At 43.2% G+C, this 20,117-nt stretch overlaps 1 protein-coding gene across 13 annotated transcripts in view; it reads right to left on the bottom strand.

The window, feature by feature from the left end:
• Nucleotides 1-20,117, bottom strand: part of Art1 (arginine methyltransferase 1) — a 116,493-nt gene that overhangs the window by 82,606 nt on the left and 13,770 nt on the right. For all 13 annotated transcript variants that reach the window (XM_071683615.1, XM_071683616.1, XM_071683611.1 and 10 more), the window contains exons 3-4: nt 10,192-10,269; nt 9,714-9,855 (exon numbers count right to left, since the gene is read on the bottom strand). In XM_071683615.1, the coding sequence (XP_071539716.1) occupies nt 9,714-9,855; nt 10,192-10,269 (220 nt within the window). The remainder of the gene's footprint in view (nt 1-9,713; nt 9,856-10,191; nt 10,270-20,117) is intronic.

Raw genomic sequence — 20,117 nt, 5'->3', positions numbered from 1 at the left:
CTTGTTATCACCTCCCCATTTGCACCCTTCACTGAAGTTCCCATTTGCTCCCTTGTCTTACGCACTTTATTTACCTCCTTCCAGAACATCTTTTTATTCTCCCTAAAATTTAATGATACTCTCTCACCCCAACTCTCATTTGCCCTTTTTTTCACCTCTTGCACCTTTCTCTTGACCTCCTGTCTCTTTCTTTTATACATCTCCCACTCAATTGCATTTTTTCCCTGCCTCTCTCTTCTCTTTCACTAATACTCTTACACATATATATGTACATATATATGTACACACATATATATATATATATATATACACACACAGACATATACACACATGCACACAATGCATACTGTCTGCCTTTATTTATTCTCATTGCCACCTCGCCACACATGGAATAACAACCCCCTCCCCCTCCTGTGTGCGAGGTAGTGCTAGGAAAAGACAACAAAGGCCCCATTCATTCACACTCAGTCTCTAGCTGTCATGTAATAATGCACTGAAACCACAGCTCCCTTTCCACATCCAGGCCCGACAGAAGTTTCCATGGTTTACCCCAGACGCTTCACATGCCCTGATTCAATCCACTGACAGCACGTCGACCCCAGTATACCACATCGTTCCAATTCACTCTATTCCTTGCACGCCTTTCACCCTCCTGCATGTTCACACCCCAATCACTCAAAATCTTTTCCACTCCATCTTTCCACCTCCAATTTGGTCTCCCACTTCTCCTCGTTCCCTCCACCTCCGACACAAATATCTTCTTGGTCAATCATTCTCTCCATGTGCCCAAACCATTTCAAAACACACTCTTCTGCTCTCTAAACCACACCCTTTTTATGTCCACACATCTCTCTTACCCTTATATTACTTACTCGATCAAACCACCTCACACCACATACTGTCCTCAAACATCTCATTTCTGGCACATCCACCCTCCTCCGCACAACTCTATCCATAGCCCACACCTCGCAACCATACAACATTGTTGGAACCACTATTCCTTCAAACATACCCATTTTTGCTTTCAGAGATAATGTTCTCGACTTCCACACATTCTTCAAGGCTCCCAGAATTTTCGCCCCCTCCCCCACCCTATCATTCACTTCCACTTCCATGGTTCCATCCGCTGCCAGATCCACTCCCAGATATCTAAAACACTTTACTTCCTCCAGTTTTTCTCCATTCAAACTTACCTCCCAATTGACTTGACCCTTAACCCTACTGTACCTAATAACCTTGCTCTTATTCACATTTACTCTTAACTTTCTTCTTTCACACACTTTACCAAACTCAGTCACCAGCTTCTGCAGTTTCTCACATGAATCAGCCACCAGCGCTGTATCATCAGAGAACAACAACTGACTCACTTCTTAAGCTCTCATCCACAACAGACTACATACTTGCCCCTCTTTCCAAAACTCTCTCATTCACCTCCCTAACAACCCCATCCATAAACAAATTAAACAACCATGGAGACATCACACACCCCTGCCGCAAACCTACATTCACTGTTAACCAATCACTTTCCTCTCTTCCTACACGTACACATGCCTTACATCCTTGATAAAAACTTTTCACTGCTTCTAACAACTTGCCTCCCACACCATATATTCTTAATACCTTCCACAGAGCATCTCTATCTCTATATATTATATATATATCTTTCTTTCTTTCAAACTGTTCACCATTTCCCGCATTAGCGAGGTAGCGTTAAGAACAGAGGACTGGACCTTTAAGGGAATATCCTCACCTGGCCCCCTTCTCTGTTCCTTCTTTTAGAAAATTAAAAATTTTTTTTTTTTTTTTTTTTTTATACTTTGTCGCTGTCTCCCACGTTTGCGAGGTAGCGCAAGGAAACAGACGAAAGAAATGGCCCAACCCCCCCCCCCATACACATGTACATACACACGTCCACACACGCAAATATCCATACCTACACAGCTTTCCATGGTTTACCCCAGACGCTTCACATGCCTTGATTCAATCCACTGACAGCACGTCAACCCCTGTATACCACATCGCTCCAATTCACTCTATTCCTTGCCCTCCTTTCACCCTCCTGCATGTTCAGGCCCCGATCACACAAAATCTTTTTCACTCCATCTTTCCACCTCCAATTTGGTCTCCCTCTTCTCCTCGTTCCCTCCACCTCCGACACATATATCCTCTTGGTCAATCTTTCCTCACTCATTCTCTCCATGTGCCCAAACCATTTCAAAACACCCTCTTCTGCTCTCTCAACCACGCTCTTTTTATTTCCACACATCTCTCTTACCCTTACGTTACTTACTCGATCAAACCACCTCACACCACACATTTTCCTCAAACATCTCATTTCCAGCACGTCCATCCTCCTGCGCACAACTCTATCCATAGCCCACGCCTCGCAACCATACAACATTGTTGGAACCACTATTCCTCCAAACATACCCATTTTTGCTTTCCGAGATAATGTTCTCGACTTCCACACATTCTTCAAGGCTCCCAAAATTTTCGCCCCCTCCCCCATCCTATGATCCACTTCCGCTTCCATGGTTCCATCCGCTGACAGATCCACTCCCAGATATCTAAAACACTTCACTTCCTCCAGTTTTTCTCCATTCAAACTCACCTCCCAATTGACTTGACCCTCAACCCTACTGTACCTAATAACCTTGCTCTTATTCACATTTACTCTTAACTTTCTTCTTCCGCACACTTTACCAAACTCAGTCACCAGCTTCTGCAGTTTCTCACATGAATCAGCCACCAGCGCTGTATCATCAGCAAACAACAACTGACTCACTTCCCAAGCTCTCTCATCCCCAAAAGACTTCATACTTGCCCCTCTTTCCAGGACTCTTGCATTTACCTCCCTAACAACCCCATCCATAAACAAATTAAACAACCATGGAGACATCACACACCCCTGCCGCAAACCTACATTCACTGAGAACCAATCACTTTCCTCTCTTCCTACACGTACACATGCCTTACATCCTCGATAAAAACTTTTCACTGCTTCTAACAACTTGCCTCCCACACCATATATTCTTAATACCTTCCACAGAGCATCTCTATCAACTCTATCATATGCCTTCTCCAGATCCATAAATGCTACATACAAATCCATTTGCTTTTCTAAGTATTTCTCACATACATTCTTCAAAGCAAACACCTGATCCACACATCCTCTACCACTTCTGAAACCGCACTGCTCTTCCCCAATCTGATGCTCTGTACATGCCTTCACCCTCTCAATCAATACCTTCCCATATAATTTACCAGGAATACTCAACAAACTTATACCTCTGTAATTTGAGCACTCACTCTTATCCCCTTTGCCTTTGTACAATGGCACTATGCACGCATTCCGCCAATCCTCAGGCACCTCACCATGAGTCATACATACATTAAATAACCTTACCAACCAGTCAACAATACAGTCACCCCCTTTTTTAATAAATTCCACTGCAATACCATCCAAACCTGCTGCCTTGCCGGCTTTCATCTTCCGCAAAGCTTTTACTACCTCTTCTCTGTTTACCAAATCATTTTCCCTAACCCTCTCACTTTGCACACCACCTCGACCAAAACACCCTATATCTGCCACTCTGTCATCAGACACATTCAACAAACCTTCAAAATACTCATTCCATCTCCTTCTCACATCACCACTACTTGTTATCACCTCCCCATTTACGCCCTTCACTGAAGTTCCCATTTGCTCCCTTGTCTTACGCACCCTATTTACCTCCATCCAGAACATCTTTTTATTCTCCCTAAAATTTAATGATAGTCTCTCACCCCAACTCTCATTTGCCCTTTTTTTCACCTCTTGCACCTTTCTCTTGACCTCCTGTCTCTTTCTTTTATACTTCTCCCACTCAATTGCATTTTTTCCCTGCAAAAATCGTCCAAATGCCTCTCTCTTCTCTTTCACTAATACTCTTACTTCTTCATCCCACCACTCACTACCCTTTCTAAACAGCCCACCTCCCACTCTTCTCATGCCACAAGCATCTTTTGCGCAATCCATCACTGATTCCCTAAATACATCCCATTCCTCCCCCACTCCCCTTACTTCCATTGTTCTCACCTTTTTCCATTCTGTACACAGTCTCTCCTGGTACTTCCCCACACAGGTCTCCTTCCCAAGCTCACTTACTCTCACCACCCTCTTCACCCCAACATTCACTCCTCTTTTCTGAAAACCCATACTAATCTTCACCTTAGCCTCCACAAGATAATGATCAGACATCCCTCCAGTTGCACCTCTCAGCACATTAACATCCAAAAGTCTCTCTTTCGCACGCCTGTCAATTAACACGTAATCCAATAACGCTCTCTGGCCATCTCTCCTACTTACATAAGTATACTTATGTATATCTCGCTTTTTAAACCAGGTATTCCCAATCATCAGTCCTTTTTCAGCACATAAATCTACAAGCTCTTCACCATTTCCATTTACAACACTGAACACCCTATGCATACCAATTATTCCCTCAACTGCCACATTACTCACCTTTGCATTCAAATCACCCATCACTATAACCCGGTCTCGTGCATCAAAACCGCTAACACACTCATTCAGCTGCTCCCAAAACACTTGCCTCTCATGATCTTTCTTCTCATGCCCAGGTGCATATGCACCAATAATCACCCACCTCTCTCCATCAACTTTCAATTTTACCCATATTAATCGAGAATTTACTTTCTTACATTCTATCACATACTCCCACAACTCCTGTTTCAGGAGTATTGCTACTCCTTCCCTTGCTCTTGTCCTCTCACTAACCCCTGACTTCACTCCCCAGACATTTCCAAACCACTCTTCCCCTTTACCCTTGAGCTTCGTTTCACTCAGAGCCAAAACATCTAGGTTCCTTTCCATGAGACGGGAGGATTTCCAGCCACCCGCTCCAATATATACTTTCTTTATTTCAAACTATTCGCCATTTCCCGCATTAGCAAGGTAGCGTTAAGAACAAAGAAGGGCCTCTGAGGGAATATCCTCACCTGGCCTCGTTCTCTGTTCCTTCTTTTGGAAAATTAAAAAAAAAAACGAGAGGGGAGGATTTCCAGCCTCCCGCTCCCTCCCCTTTTAGTCGCCTTCTACGACACGCAGGGAATACGTGGGAAGTATTCTATCCCTGGGGATAGGGGAGAAAGAATACTTCCCACATATTCCCTGCGTGTCGTAGAAGGCGACTAAAAGGGAAGGGAGCGGGAGGCTGGAAATCCTCCCCTCTCGTTTTTTTTTTCCCAAAAGAAGGAACAGAGAAGCGGGCCAGGTAAGGATATTCCCTCTAAGGGCCAGTCCTCTGTTCTTAACGCTACCTCTCTAACGTGGGGAATGGCGAATAGTATGAAAAAAAAATATATATACATATATTGGAACGATGTGGTATACCGGGGTCGGCATGCTGTCAATGGATTGAACCAAGGCATGTGAAGCGTCTGGGGTAAACCATGGAAACTTCTGTGGGGCCTGGATGTGGAAAGGGAGCTGTGGTTTCGATGCATTATTACATGACAGCTAGAGACTGAGTGTGAACGAATGGGGCCTTTGTTATCTTTTCCTATCGCTACCTCGCACACATGAGGAGGGAGGGGGTTGTTATTACATGTGTGGCGAGGTGGCGATGGGAATAAATGAAGGCAGACAGTATGAATTATGTACATGTGTATATATGTATATGTCTGTGTGTGTACATATATGTATACATTGAGATGTATAGGTATGTACATTTGTGTGTGTGGATGTGTATGTATATACATGTGTATGTGGGTGGGTTAGGCCATTCTTTCGTCTGTTTCCTTGCGCTACCTCGCTAACGCGGGAGACAGCAACAAAGCAAAATAAGTAAATAAATATATATATATATATATATATATATTTTTTTCTTTCTTTCTTTCAAACTATTCGCCATTTCCCGCGTTGGCGAGGTAGCGTTAAGAACAGAGAACTGGGCCATTGAGGGAATATGCTCACCTGGCCCCCTTCTCTGTTCCTTCTTTTGGAAAATTAAAAAAAAAAATAATGAGAGGGGAGGATTTCCAGCCCCCCGCTCCCTCCCCTTTTAGTCGCCTTCTACGACACGCAGGGAATACGTGGGAAGTATTCTTTCTCCCCTATCCCCAGGGATATATATATATATATATATATATATATACATAAATGATAGAGATGCTCTGTGGAAGGTATTAAGAACATATGGTGTGGGAGGCAAGTTGTTAGAAGCAGTGAAAAGTTTTTATCGAGGATGTAAGGCATGTGTACGTGTAGGAAGAGAGGAAAGTGATTGGTTCTCAGTGAATGTAGGTTTGCGGCAGGGGTGTGTGATGTCTCCATGGTTGTTTAACTTGTTTATGGATGGGGTTGTTAGGGAGGTGAATGCAAGAGTTTTGGAAAGAGGGGCAAGTATGAAGTCTGTTGGGGATGAGAGAGCTTGGGAAGTGAGTCAGTTGTTGTTCGCTGATGATACAGCGCTGGTGGCTGATTCATGTGAGAAACTGCAGAAGCTGGTGACTGAGTTTGGTAAAGTGTGTGAAAGAAGAAAGTTAAGAGTAAATGTGAATAAGAGCAAGGTTATTAGGTACAGTAGGGTTGAGGGTCAAGTCAATTGGGAGGTGAGTTTGAATGGAGAAAAACTGGAGGAAGTGAAGTGTTTTAGATATCTGGGAGTGGATCTGGCAGCAGATGGAACCATGGAAGCGGAAGTGGATCATAGGATGGGGGAGGGGGCGAAAATTCTGGGAGCCTTGAAGAATGTGTGGAAGTCGAGAACGTTATCTCGGAAAGCAAAAATGGGTATGTTTGAAGGAATAGTGGTTCCAACAATGTTGTATGGTTGCGAGGCGTGGGCTATGGATAGAGTTGTGCGCGGGAGGATGGATGTGCTGGAAATGAGATGTTTGAGGACAATGTGTGGTGTGAGGTGGTTTGATCGAGTAAGTAACGTAAGGGTAAGAGAGATGTGTGGAAATAAAAAAAGCGTGGTTGAGAGAGCAGAAGAGGGTGTTTTGAAATGGTTTGGGCACATGGAGAGAATGAGCGAGGAAAGATTGACCAAGAGGATACATGTGTCGGAGGTGGAGGGAACGAGGAGAAGAGGGAGACCAAATTGGAGGTGGAAAGTTGGAGTGAAAAAGATTTTGTGTGATCGGGGCCTGAACATGCAGGAGGGTGAAAGGAGGGCAAGGAATAGAGTGAATTGGAGCGATGTGGTATACCGGGGTTGACGTGCTGCCAGTGGATTGAATCAAGGAATGTGAAGCGTCTGGGGTAAACCATGGAAAGCTGTGTAGATATGTATATTTGCGTGTGTGGACGTATGTATATACATGTGTATGGGGGTGGGTTGGGCCATTTCTTTCGTCTGTTTCCTTGCGCTACCTCGCAAACGCGAGACAGGAAAAAAAAAAAAAATGCCTATACATATCAACAAAGACACGCACACAAAGACGTACACATATATACATATAACATACAAACCTCCAACAGCCAGGATCGAACCCGAGACCCCTGTGCAAGAGGAATGCCCACAGCCTAGCGGTTAGCATTCCTGCCTCTTGCACAGGCCCGGATTTGATCCTGGCTGTTGGAGGTTTGTATGTTCTATGAAGGTTCATACACTTTATTCGTATATATACATATGTACATATTCATTCCTGCTTGCCTCCATCCACTCCTGTCATTACCCTGCCACACAGGATACAGCATCCCTCAAAACCTTTTTCACTTCATCCTTCCACCTCCAATTTGGTCTCCCGCTTCTCCTTCCCTCCACCTCTGACACATATATCTTCTTTGTCAATCTTCCTCACTCATTCTTTCCATATGTCCAAATAGGTATGTTTGATGGAATAGTGGTTCCCACAATGTTATATATATGGTTGCGAGGCATGGGATATGGATAGGGTTGTGCGGAGGAAGGTGTCTGTGTTGGAGACGAGATGTTTGAGGACAATATGTGGTGTGAGGTGGTTTGATCGAGTAAGTAATAAAAAGGCAAGAGAGATGTGCGGTAAGAAAAAGTCTGTGGTTGAGGGAGCAGAAGCGGGTTTGGTCACATGGAGAGAATGAGCGAGGAAAGATTGACAAAGAGGATATATGAGTTTAGAGGTGGAGAGAATGAGAAGTGGGAGACCAAATTGGAGGTGGAAGGATGGAGTGAAAAAAATTCTGAACGGTCGGGGCGTGAACATACAGGAGGGTGAAATGCGTGCAAGGAATAGAGTGAATTGGAACGATGTGCTATAACGGATAGAAGTGCTGTCAATGGAGAGAACCAGGGCATTTGAAGCATCTGGGGTAAACCACTGAAAGTTTCATGGGGCCTGGATGTGGAAAGGGAGCTGTGGTTTCAGTGCATTACACATGACAGCTAGAGACTGTGTGAACAAATGTGGCCTTAGTTGTCTTTTCCTAGCACTAAATCACAGGCAAGCAGGGGGAGTGGGGTGCCATTTCATGTGTGGCGAGGTGGTAACCATATAACATTGTTGGAACCACTATTCCTTCAAACATACCCATTTTTGCTCTCCGAGATCACGTTCTCGCCTTCCACTCATTCTTCAACGCTCCCAGAACCTTTGCCTCCTCCCCCACTCTGTGACTCACTTCCTCTTCCATGGTTCCATCCACTGCTAAATCCACTCCAAGATGTCTAAAACACTTCAATTCCTACATCTTTTCTCCATTCAAACTTACCACCCAATTGACTTGTCCCTCCACACTACTGAACCTAATAACCTTGCTCTTATCTACATTTTCTCTCAGTTTTCTTCTTTCACACACTTTACCAAACTCAGTCACCAGCTTCTGCAGTTTCTCATCTCCATTCAGCCACCAGTGCTGTATCATCTGAAAACAACAACTGACTCACTTCCCAAGCCCTCTCATCCACAACAGACTGCATACTTGCCCCTCTCTCCAAAACACTTGCATTCACCTCCCTAACAACCCCATCCATAAACAAATTAAACAACCAAGGAGACATCACGCACCCCTGCTGCACACAAACATTCACTGGGAACCAATCACTTTCCTCTCTTCCTACTCATAAACATGCCTTACATCCTCAATAAAAACTTCCTGCTTCTAGCAACTTACAACCCACATCATATACTCTTAATACCTTCCACAGAGGGGACCCACCCTCAGGGCAGTGAGCAGGGGACCCACCCTCAGGGCAGTGACCAGGGGACCCACCCTCATGGTAGTGACCAGGGAACCCATCCTCGGGGAAGTGACCAAGGGACCCCCCACAGTGCAGTGACCAGGGGAACTACCCTCATGGCAGTGGCCGACCCTCCCTAGGGCAGTGACCAGGGGACTGACCCTCCCCAGGGCAGTGACCAGGGGACCCACCCACAGGGCAGTGACCAGGGGACCCACCCTCATGGCAGTGGCCAGGGGACCGACCCTCCCTAGGGCAGTGACCAGGGAACCCACCCTCAGGGCAGTGGCCAGGGGACTCATCCTCAGGGCAGTGACCAGGTAACCCACCCTCAGGGCAGTGACCAGGGGACTCACCCTTGGGGCAATGACCGGGGGAACCACCCTCAGGGCAGTGACCAGGGGACTCACCCTTAGGGCAACGACCGGGGAAACCACCCTCAGGGCAGTGACCAGGGGACCCATCCTCAGGGTAGAAACTTTCATATCTTCTAAAATAACCTACTCCTGTAAACATTTTGTTGAACATTAAACTCTTGATTACACATACCTTTATCTAAATTATTGGCAGTTACAATTTTTTTGGCATGTTCAACAATGTTGGACATTTCAACCCCAATAACTCTGGTTGCACCAGCTTTGGCAGCGAACATGGAGAGGATACCAGTTCCACAACCCACATCCAACACAGTCTATGAAATAAAATAAATATATATATATATATATATATATATATATATATATATATATATATATATATATATATATATATATATATATATGTTATAGCAAATACAAAAAAAGAAGCCATATGCATATATTTTCAACCAAATAAAAGTGAGATTAAATATATGGCAAATACAGAAAAGGCAACCATATGTATATATTTTCAATCATTATATTCACTTTCAGTGAGTAAAGCGAGATTAAAAACACTGAGTACAATATTTTTTAAGTAACTGTTTTCACATGAAAGGAGTAATGCTTATACACCTAAGAATATGGAAGAGAAAATCACTTTTTCTCACCTTGCCCTTGAATAGATGTCTGTTGTGGTACATAGCATTACGATATGTCAAGGTGCGCACTTCATCTTTTAACATCTCCTGCAAGCAATATTTTAATGAACATATTGAGCATATCAAGAATGGCATTTGTGGATCATGACATGCAGGGAGCTTCTTCCACGGCAATTTCTCAGATACTTATGCTTTACATGGTAGTTTCTTATACTAAATATTTGTATTCACCTGTATCACCATTAAAAAAATCTTTATTTTTTCACTGCTAGCTTTATGCAATGATCCTATGACTATTTCCATGTTAATCATCTATCTCTCTTGTCTATTTCCATGTCAATCATCTATCTCTCTGTCTATATCTCTGATGCCCGTTCCCTTTGAGAACTCCCTCAAGGGGGTGGCCACAACAAAAGTATCTCCAAAACTGCTTAACTCTAGTGCTGCCTCTCAGCCTTTAATGCCTCATATTTACAGGCCACTGGCAGAGGGAAACTCTAGTGCAGCATTTTCAGAGGCTCCTAACCAATGTTCATACTAATTACTTCTGCCTAAAGTGCCTAACTAATATTCCTGTCAAATGTTACAACCAACTACATCTCTGTTCTCAGCTGTTCCTTCTGATTATTTCTGTCAAATGTTTATACCTAAAGCTCCTTTATAACATGCCTATCAACTACTTCTATCTATTGCTCCTAACATTTTGCCATAAAGCTAGGCTACAGCCAGTGCAAAGCACTCACCACAGAAAAATCTAGATTTGCAAAGGATGAGTTATGTGAAATAAGTGTTGTCATGTGTTACTTGTGACAAAGAGAGATTATGTTTGTGGACAAAAGACCAGCAGTCCAAATGTGGGTGAAGCAAAAAGGAAAAGACAGTTACCTGGGTCAAAGGAGTGCAACCTGGAAGCCATTGAAGTGCCATCACTAACTTTCCCAATACCCGATAATCATCATTACAGTAAATATCTATCACTCTTCAATTCAATCATTCTTACTTATTTTCATACTTGATCACCATTTCTTGCATTTGCAAGGCAGTGCCAGGAACAGGAGAAAAAAGGCTGCGCTCACTCACATTTATTCTCTAGTCGTCATGTGCAATGCATCAAAAGCACAATTCCCTATCCACAACCAGAGTCCATACACCTTTCAATGGTTTACACCAAATGCTTCGCAAGCCATAGTTCAGTCCATTGACAACACATCAACCTCTACATACCGCATCATTCCAATTAACTTTATATTATGCACACCTTTCACCCTCATGCATGTTCAGGCCCTAATTACTCAAATTCATTTTCATTCAATCCTTCCATCTCCAATCTGATGTCCCCCTTCACATATTCTCTTCATCAAAGTCTCTAGATTCATCCATTCTCCTCATATCAAAACCATATCAGCATACCCCTTTAAGTTCTCTCAACTACAATCTTATTATTACCATACTTCTCTCTTACTCTTGTATTACTTACTCCATCAAACCACCTCACACCACATTCTGTCAAACATTTCATTTCCAACACATACATCCTCATCTACAGCATATGCATGACACCCATATAAATAGTAAGAAATACTTTATTTATTCATTTTTATCTATTTTGCTTTGTCGCTGTCTCCCAAGTTAGCGAAGTAGCGCAAGGAAACAGACGAAAGAATGACCCAACCCACCCAAATACACATGTATATACATACACGTCCACACACGCAAATATACATACCTATACATATCAACGTATACATATATATACACACACAGACATATACATATATTTTTTTTCTTTTAAACTATTCGCCATTTCCCACGTTAACGAGGTAGCATTAAGAACAGAGGACGTGGCCTTTGTGGGATATCCTCACCTGGCCCCCCTCTGTTCCTCCTTTTGGAAAATTAAAAAAAAAAAACGAGAGGGGAGGATTTCCAGCCCCCTGCTCCCACCCCTTTTAGTCGCCTTCTACGACACGCAGGGAATACGTGGGAAGTATTCTTAATCCCCTATCCCCAGGGATAATATACATATATACACATGTATATAATTCATAGTCTGCCTTTATTCATTCCCATCACCACCCTGCCACACATGAAATAACAACCTCCTCCCCCCTCATGTGCACGAGGTAGCACTAGGAAGACAACAAAGACACCATTCATTCACACTCAGTCTCTAGCTGACCTGTAATAATGCACTGAAACCACAGCTACCTTTCCACATCCAGGCCCCACACAACTTTCCATGGTTTACCCCAGACGCTTCACATGCCCTGGTTCAATCCACTAACAGTACGTCATCCCCGGTGTACCACATCGTTCCAATTCACTCTATTCCTTACATGCCTTTCACCCTCCTGCATGTTCAGGCCCCAATCACTCAAAATCTTATTCACTCCATCTTTCCACCTCCAATTTGGTCTCCCACTTCTCGTTCCCTCCACCTCTGGTCAATCTTTCCTCAATCATTCTCTCCATGTGACCAAACCATTTCAAAACACCCTCTTCTGCTCTCTCAACCACGCTCTTTTTATTACCACACATCTCTCTTACCCTATTATTACTTACTTGATCAAACCATCTCACACCACATATTCTCCTCATACATCTCATTTCCGGCACATCCACCCTCCTCCGCACAACTCTATCCATAGCCCATGCCTCACAACCATACAACATTGTTGGAACCACTATTCCTTCAAACATACCCATTTTTGCTTTACGAGATAATGTTCTTGACTTCCACACACTCTTCAAGGCTCCCAGAATTTTCGTCCCCTCCCCCACCCTATGATTCACTTCCGCTTCCATGGTTCCATCCGCTGCCAAATCCACTCCCAGATACCTAAAACACTTAACTTCCTCCAGTTTTTCTCCATTCAAACTTACCTCCCAATTGACTTGACCCTCAACCCTACTGTACCTAATAACCTTGCTCTTATTCACATTTACTCTTAACTTTCTTCTTTCACACACTTTACCAAACTCAGTCACCAGCTTCTGCAGTTTCTCACATGAATCAGCCACCAGAGCTGTATCATCAACGAACACCAACTGACTCACTTCCCAAGCTCTCTTATCCACAACAGACTGCATACTTGCCCCTCTTTCCAAAACTCTTGCATTCACCTCCCTGACAACCCCATCCACAAACAAATTAAACAACCATAGAAATCCCACACCCCTACCATAGACCTACATTCACTGAGAACCAATCGCTTTCCACTCTTTCTACACGTACACATGCCTTACATCCTCGATAAAAACTTTTCACTACTTCTAACAACTTGCCTCCCACACCATATACTTTACCTTTATATATATTTATCATTTATTTTACTTTATCGCTGTCTCCCGCGTCAGCGAGGTAGAGGGAAACAGACAAAAGAATGGCCCAACCCACCCACATACACATGTATATACATAAATATCCACACACAGCACACATACATACCTATACATCTCAACGTATACATATATATATACATACAAAGACATACATATATACACATGTACATAATTCATAATCTGCCCTTATTCATTCCCGTCACCACCCCACCACACATGAAATGACAACCCCCTCCCCCCACATGTGCCCAAGGTACCGCTAGGTAAAAACAACAAAGGCCACATTCGTTCACACTCAGTCTCCAGCTGTCATGTATAATGCACCGAAACCACAGCTACCTTTCCACATACATGGCCCACAAAACTTTCCATAGTTTACCCCAGGTGCTTCACATGCCCTGGTTAAATCCAACGACAGCACGTCGACCCCAGTATACCACATCATTCCAAATCACTCTATTCCTTGCACGCCTTTCACCCTCCTACATGTTCAGGCCCCGATCACTCAAAATCTTTTTCACTCCATCATTCCACCTCCAATTTGGTCTCCCACTTCTCGTTCCCTCCACCTTTGACACATATATCCTCTTGGTCAATCTTTCCTCACTCATTCTCTACATGTGACCAAACCATTTCAAAGCACCCTCTTCTGCTCTCTCAACCACACTCTTTTAATTACCACACAACTCTCTTACCATTTCATTACTTACTCGATCAAACTACCTCACATCATATACTGTCCTCAAACATCTCATTTCCAGCACATCCACCATCCTCCGCACAACTTTAACTATAGCCCCAGCCTCGCAACCATATAACATTGTCAGAACCACTATTTCTTCAAACATACCCATTTTTGCTTTCCAAGATAACCTTCTCAACTTCCACACATTTTTCAACACTCCCAGAACTTTCGCCCTCTCCCCCACCCTATGCTTCACTTCCGCTTTCATGGTTCCATCCGCTGCCAAATCCACTCCCAGATATCTAAAACACTTCACTTCCTCCAGTTTTTCACCATTCAAAGTTATCTCCCAATTGACTTGTCCCTTAACCCTACTGTACCTAATAACCTTGCTCTTATTCACATTTACTCTCAGTTTTCTTCTTTCACACACTTTACCAAACTCTGCAGTTTCTCACCCGAATCAGCCACCAGCACTGTATCATCAGTGAACAACAACTGACTTACTTCCCAAGCTCTCTTATCCACAACAGACTGCATACTTGCCTCTCTCTCCAAAACTCTTGCATTCACCTCCCAAACAACCGCATCCATAAACAAATTAAACAACTATGAAGACATCCTGCACCCCTGCTGCAAACCAACATTCACTGAGAACCAATCACTTTCCTCTCTTCCTACATGTATAAATGCCCTACATCATCGATAAAAACTTTTCAATGCTTCTAACAACTTGCCTCCCACACCATATATTCTTAATACTTTCCACAGAGCATCTCTATCAACTCTATCATATGCCTTCCCCAGATCCATAACCGCTACATACAAATCCATTTGCTTTTCTAAGTATTTTTCACATACATTTTCCAAAGCATACACCTGATCCACAGATCCTCTACCACTTCTGAAACCACACTGCTCTTCCCCAATCTGGTGCTCTGTACATGCCTTCACCCTCTCAATTTACCAAGAATACTCAACAAACTTATACCTCTGTAATTTGAGCACTCACTCTTATCCCCTTTGCCTTTGTACAATGCAAGAATTTCGCCAGTCCTAAGGCACCTCACCATGAGTCATACATACATTAAATAAATTAACCTTACTAAAGTCAACAATACAATCATCCCTTTTTTAATAAATTCCACAGTAATACCATCCAAACCCACTGCCTTGCCAGCTTTCATCTTCTGCAAAGCTTTTACTACCTCTTCTCTGTTTAGCAAATCATTCTCCCTAACCCTCTCATTTTGCACACCATCTCAACAAAAACACCCTATATCTGACACTCTATCATCAAACACATTCAACACACCTTAAAAATACTCACTCCATCTTCTCACATCACCACTACTTGCTATAACCTCCCAATTAGCCCCCTTCACTGATGTTCCAATTTGTTTCCTTGTCTTACACACTTTGTTTACCTCCTTCAAAAACATCTTTTTTTCCTTGTCTTACACACTTTGTTTACCTCCTTCAAAAACATCTTTTTATTCTCCCTAAAATTTAATGAAACTCTCGCAACCCAACTCTCATTTGCCCTCTTTTTCACCTCTTGCACCTTTCTCTTGACCTCCTGCCTCTTTCTTTTATACATCTCCCACTCATTTGCATTATTTCTCTGCAAAAATCGTCCAAATGCCTCTCTCTTCTCTTTCACTAATAATCTTACTTCGTCATCCCACCACTCACTACCCTTTCTAATCTGCCCACCTCCCACGCTTCTCATGCTGCAACCATCTTTTGCGAAGCCATCACTGCTTCCGAAAATACATCCCATTCCTCTCCCACTCCCCTTACCTCCTTTGTTCTCACCTTTTTCCATTCTGCACTCACTCTCTCCTGGTACTTCCTTAAACAAGTCTCCTTTCCAAACTCACTCACTTTCACCACTCTCTTCACCCCAACATTTTCTCTACTTTTCTGAAAACCTCTACAAATCTTCACCTTCGCCTCCACAAGATAATGATCAGACATCCCTCCAGTTGCACCTCTCAGCATGTTAACATCCAAAAGTCTCTCTTTCACATGCCCATCAATCATCACGAAATCCAATAACGCTCTCTGGCCATCTCTCCTACATACATATGTATACTTATGTATATCTCTCTTTTTAAACCAGGTATTTCCAATCACCAATCCTTTTTCAGCACACAAATCTACAAACTCTTCACCATTTCCATTTACAACACCTAACACCCCATGTACACCAATTATTCCCTCAACTGCCACATGAATAAATAAATACATATATATATTTGCATTTTTTAACTTTCTAAAATGGGAAACAGAAGAAGGAGTCACGCAGGGAGTGCTCATCCTCCTCGAAGGCTCAGACTGGGGTGTCTAAATGTATATGGATGTAACCAAGATGTGAAAAAAGGAGAGATAGGTAGTATGTTTGAGGAAAGGAACCTGGATGTTTTGGCTCTGAGTGAAACGAAGCTCAAGGGTAAAGGGGAAGAGTGGTTTGGGAATGTCTTGGGAGTAAAGTCAGGGGTTAGTGAGAGGACAAGAGCAAGGGAAGGAGTAGCAGTACTCCTGAAACAGGAGTTGTGGAGTATGTGATAGAATGTAAGAAAGTAAATTCTCGATTAATATGGGTAAAACTGAAAGTTGATGGAGAGAGATGGGTGATTATTGGTGCATATGCACCTGGGCATGAGAAGAAAGATCATGAGAGGCAAGTGTTTTGGGAGCAGCTGAATGAGTGTGTTAGTGGTTTTGATGCACGAGACCGTGTTATAGTGATGGGCGATTTGAATGCAAAGGTGAGTAATGTGGCAGTTGAGGGAATAATTGGTATACATGGGGAGTTCAGTGTTGTAAATGGAAATGGTGAAGAGCTTGTAGATTTATGTGCTGAAAAAGGACTGGTGATTAGGAATACCTGGTTTAAAAAGCGAGATATACATAAGTATACGCATGTAAGTAGGAGAGATGGCCAGAGAGCATTATTGGATTACGTGTTAATCGACAGGCGTGCGAAAGAGAGACTTTTGGATGTTAATGTGCTGAGAGGTGCAACTGGAGGGATGTCTGATCATTATCTTGTGGAGGATAAGGTGAAGATTTGTATGGGTTTTCAGAAAAGAAGAGTGAATGTTGGGGTGAAGAGGGTGGTGAGAGTAAGTGAGCTTGGGAAGGAGACTTGTGTGAGGAAGTACCAGGAGAGACTGAGTACAGAATGGAAAAAGGTGAGAACAATGGAAGTAAGGGGAGTGGGGGAGGAATGGGATGTATTTAGGGAATCAGTGTTGGATTGCGCAAAAGATGCTTGTGGCATGAGAAGAGTGGGAAGTGGGTTGATTAGAAAGGGTAGTGAGTGGTGGAATGAAGAAGTAAGATTATTAGAGAAAGAGAAGAGAAAGGCATTTGGATGATTTTTGCAGGGAAAAAATGCAATTGAGTGGGAGATGTATAAAAGAAAGAGACAGGAGGTCAAGAGAAAGGTGCAAGAGGTGAAAAAGAGGGTACATGAGAGTTGGGGTGAGAGAGTATCATTAAATTTTAGGGAGAATAAAAAGATGTTCTGGAAGGAGGTAAATAAAGTGCGTAAGACAAGGGAGCAAATGGGAACTTCAGTGAAGGGTGCAAATGGGGAGGTGATAACAAGTAGTGGTGATGTGAGGAGATGGAGTGAGTATTTCGAAGGTTTGTTGAATGTGTTTGATGATAGAGTGGCAGATATAGGGTGTTTTGGTCGAGGTGGTGTGCAAAGTGAAAAATGATTTGGTAAACAGAGAAGAGGTAGTAAAAGCTTTGTGGATGATGAAAGCCGGCAAGGCAGCAGGTTTGGATGGTATTGCAGTGGAATTCATTAAAAAAGGGGGTAACTGTATTACTGACTGGTCGGTTTGCGCTACCTCGCAAACGCGGGAGACAGCGACAAAGTATAATAAAAAAAAAAAAAAAAATGACTCATGGTGAGGTGCCTGAGGATTGGTGGAATGCGTGCATAGTGCCATTGTACAAAGGCAAAGGGGATAAGAGTGAGTGCTCAAATTACAGAGGTATAAGTTTGTTGAGTATTCCTGGTAAATTATATGGGAGGGTATTGATTGAGAGGGTGAGGGCATGTACAGAGCATCAGATTGGGGAAGAGCAGTGTGGTTTCAGAAGTGGTAGAGGATGTGTGGATCAGTTGTTTGCTTTGAAGAATGTATGTGAGAAATACTTAGAAAAGCAAATGGATTTGTATGTAGCATTTATGGATCTGGAGAAGGCATATGATAGAGTTGATAGAGATGCTCTGTGGAAGGTATTAAGAATATATGGTGTGGGAGGCAAGTTGTTAGAAGGCGTAAAAAGTTTTTATTGAGGATGTAAGGCATGTGTACGTGTAGGAAGAGAGGAAAGTGATTGGTTCTCAGTGAATTTAGGTTTGCGGCAGGGGTGTGTGTTGTGTCCATGGTTGTTTAATTTGTTTATGGATGGGGTTGTTAGGGAGGTGAATGCAAGAGTTTTGGAAAGAGGGGCAAGTATGAAGTCTGTTGGGGATGAGAGAGCTTGGGAAGTGAGTCAGTTGTTGTTCGCTGATGATACAGCACTGGTGGCTGATTCATATGAGAAACTGCAGAAGCTGGTGACTGAGTTTGGTAAAGTGTGTGAAAGAAGAAAGTTAAGAGTAAATGTGAATAAGAGCAAGGTAATTAGGTACAGTAGGGTTGAGGGTCAAGTCAATTGGGAGGTAAGTTTGAATGGAGAAAAACTGGAGGAAGTAAAGTGTTTTAGATATCTGGGAGTGGGTCTGGCAGCGGATGGAACCATGGAAGCGGAAGTGGATCATAGGGTGGGGGAGGGGGCGAAAATCCTGGGAGCCTTGAAGAATGTGTGGAAGTCGAGAACATTATCTCAGAAAGCAAAAATGGATATGTTTGAAGGAATAGTGGTTCCAACAATGTTGTATGGTTGCGAGGCGTGAGCTATGGATAGAGTTGTGCGCAGGAGGATGGATGTGCTGGAAATGAGATGTTTGAGGACAATGTGTGGTGAGAGGTGGTTTGATCGAGTAAGTAACGTAAGGGTAAGAGAGATGTGTGGAAATAAAAAGAGCGTGGTTGAGAGAGCAGAAGAGGGTGTTTTGAAATGGTTTGGGCACATGGAGAGAATGAGTGAGGAAAGATTGACCAAGAGGATATATGTGTCGGAGGTGGAGGGAACGAGAAGTGGGAGACCAAATTGGAGGTGGAAAGATGGAGTGAAAAAGATTTTGTGTGATCGGGGCCTGAACATGCAGGAGGGTGAAAGGAGGGCAAGGAATAGAGTGAATTGGATCGATGTGGTATCCACTGACGTGCTGTCAGTGGATTGAATCAGGGCATGTGAAGCGTCTGGGGTAAACCATGGAAAGCTGTGTAGGTATGTATATTTGCCTGTGTGGACGTATGTATATACATGTGTATGGGGGTGGGTTGGGCCATTTCTTTTGTCTGTTTCCTTGCGCTACCTCGCAAACGCGCGAGACAGCGACAAAGAAAAAAAAAAAAATATATTTATTTATAAGTTTGCGAGGCATGGACTATAGATAGGGTTGTGCGGAGGAGGGTGGATGTGCTGAAAATGAGATGTTTCAGGACAGTACATGGTGTAAGGTGGTTTCATCGAGTCAGTAATGAAAGGGTAAGAGAGATGTATGGTGATAAAAAGTGTGTGGTTGAGAAAGTAGAAGAGGGTGTATTGAAATGGTTTGGTCACATGGAGAGAATGAGTGAGGAAAGATTGACAAAGATGATATGTGTGTCAGAGGTGGAGGGAACAAGGAGAACTGGGAGACCAAACTGGAGATGGAAGGATGAAGGGTAAAAGATTGTGAGCGATTGGGGCCTGAACACGCAAGAGGGTGAAAGGAGTGCAAGGAATAGAGTGAATTGGAACGATGTGGTATACCGGGGTGGACGCGCTG

This window comes from Panulirus ornatus, chromosome 36 (assembly GCF_036320965.1).
Source record: "Panulirus ornatus isolate Po-2019 chromosome 36, ASM3632096v1, whole genome shotgun sequence".
NCBI lineage: Eukaryota > Metazoa > Arthropoda > Malacostraca > Decapoda > Palinuridae > Panulirus > Panulirus ornatus.
This window is presented reverse-complemented; position numbering and strand designations above follow the sequence as displayed.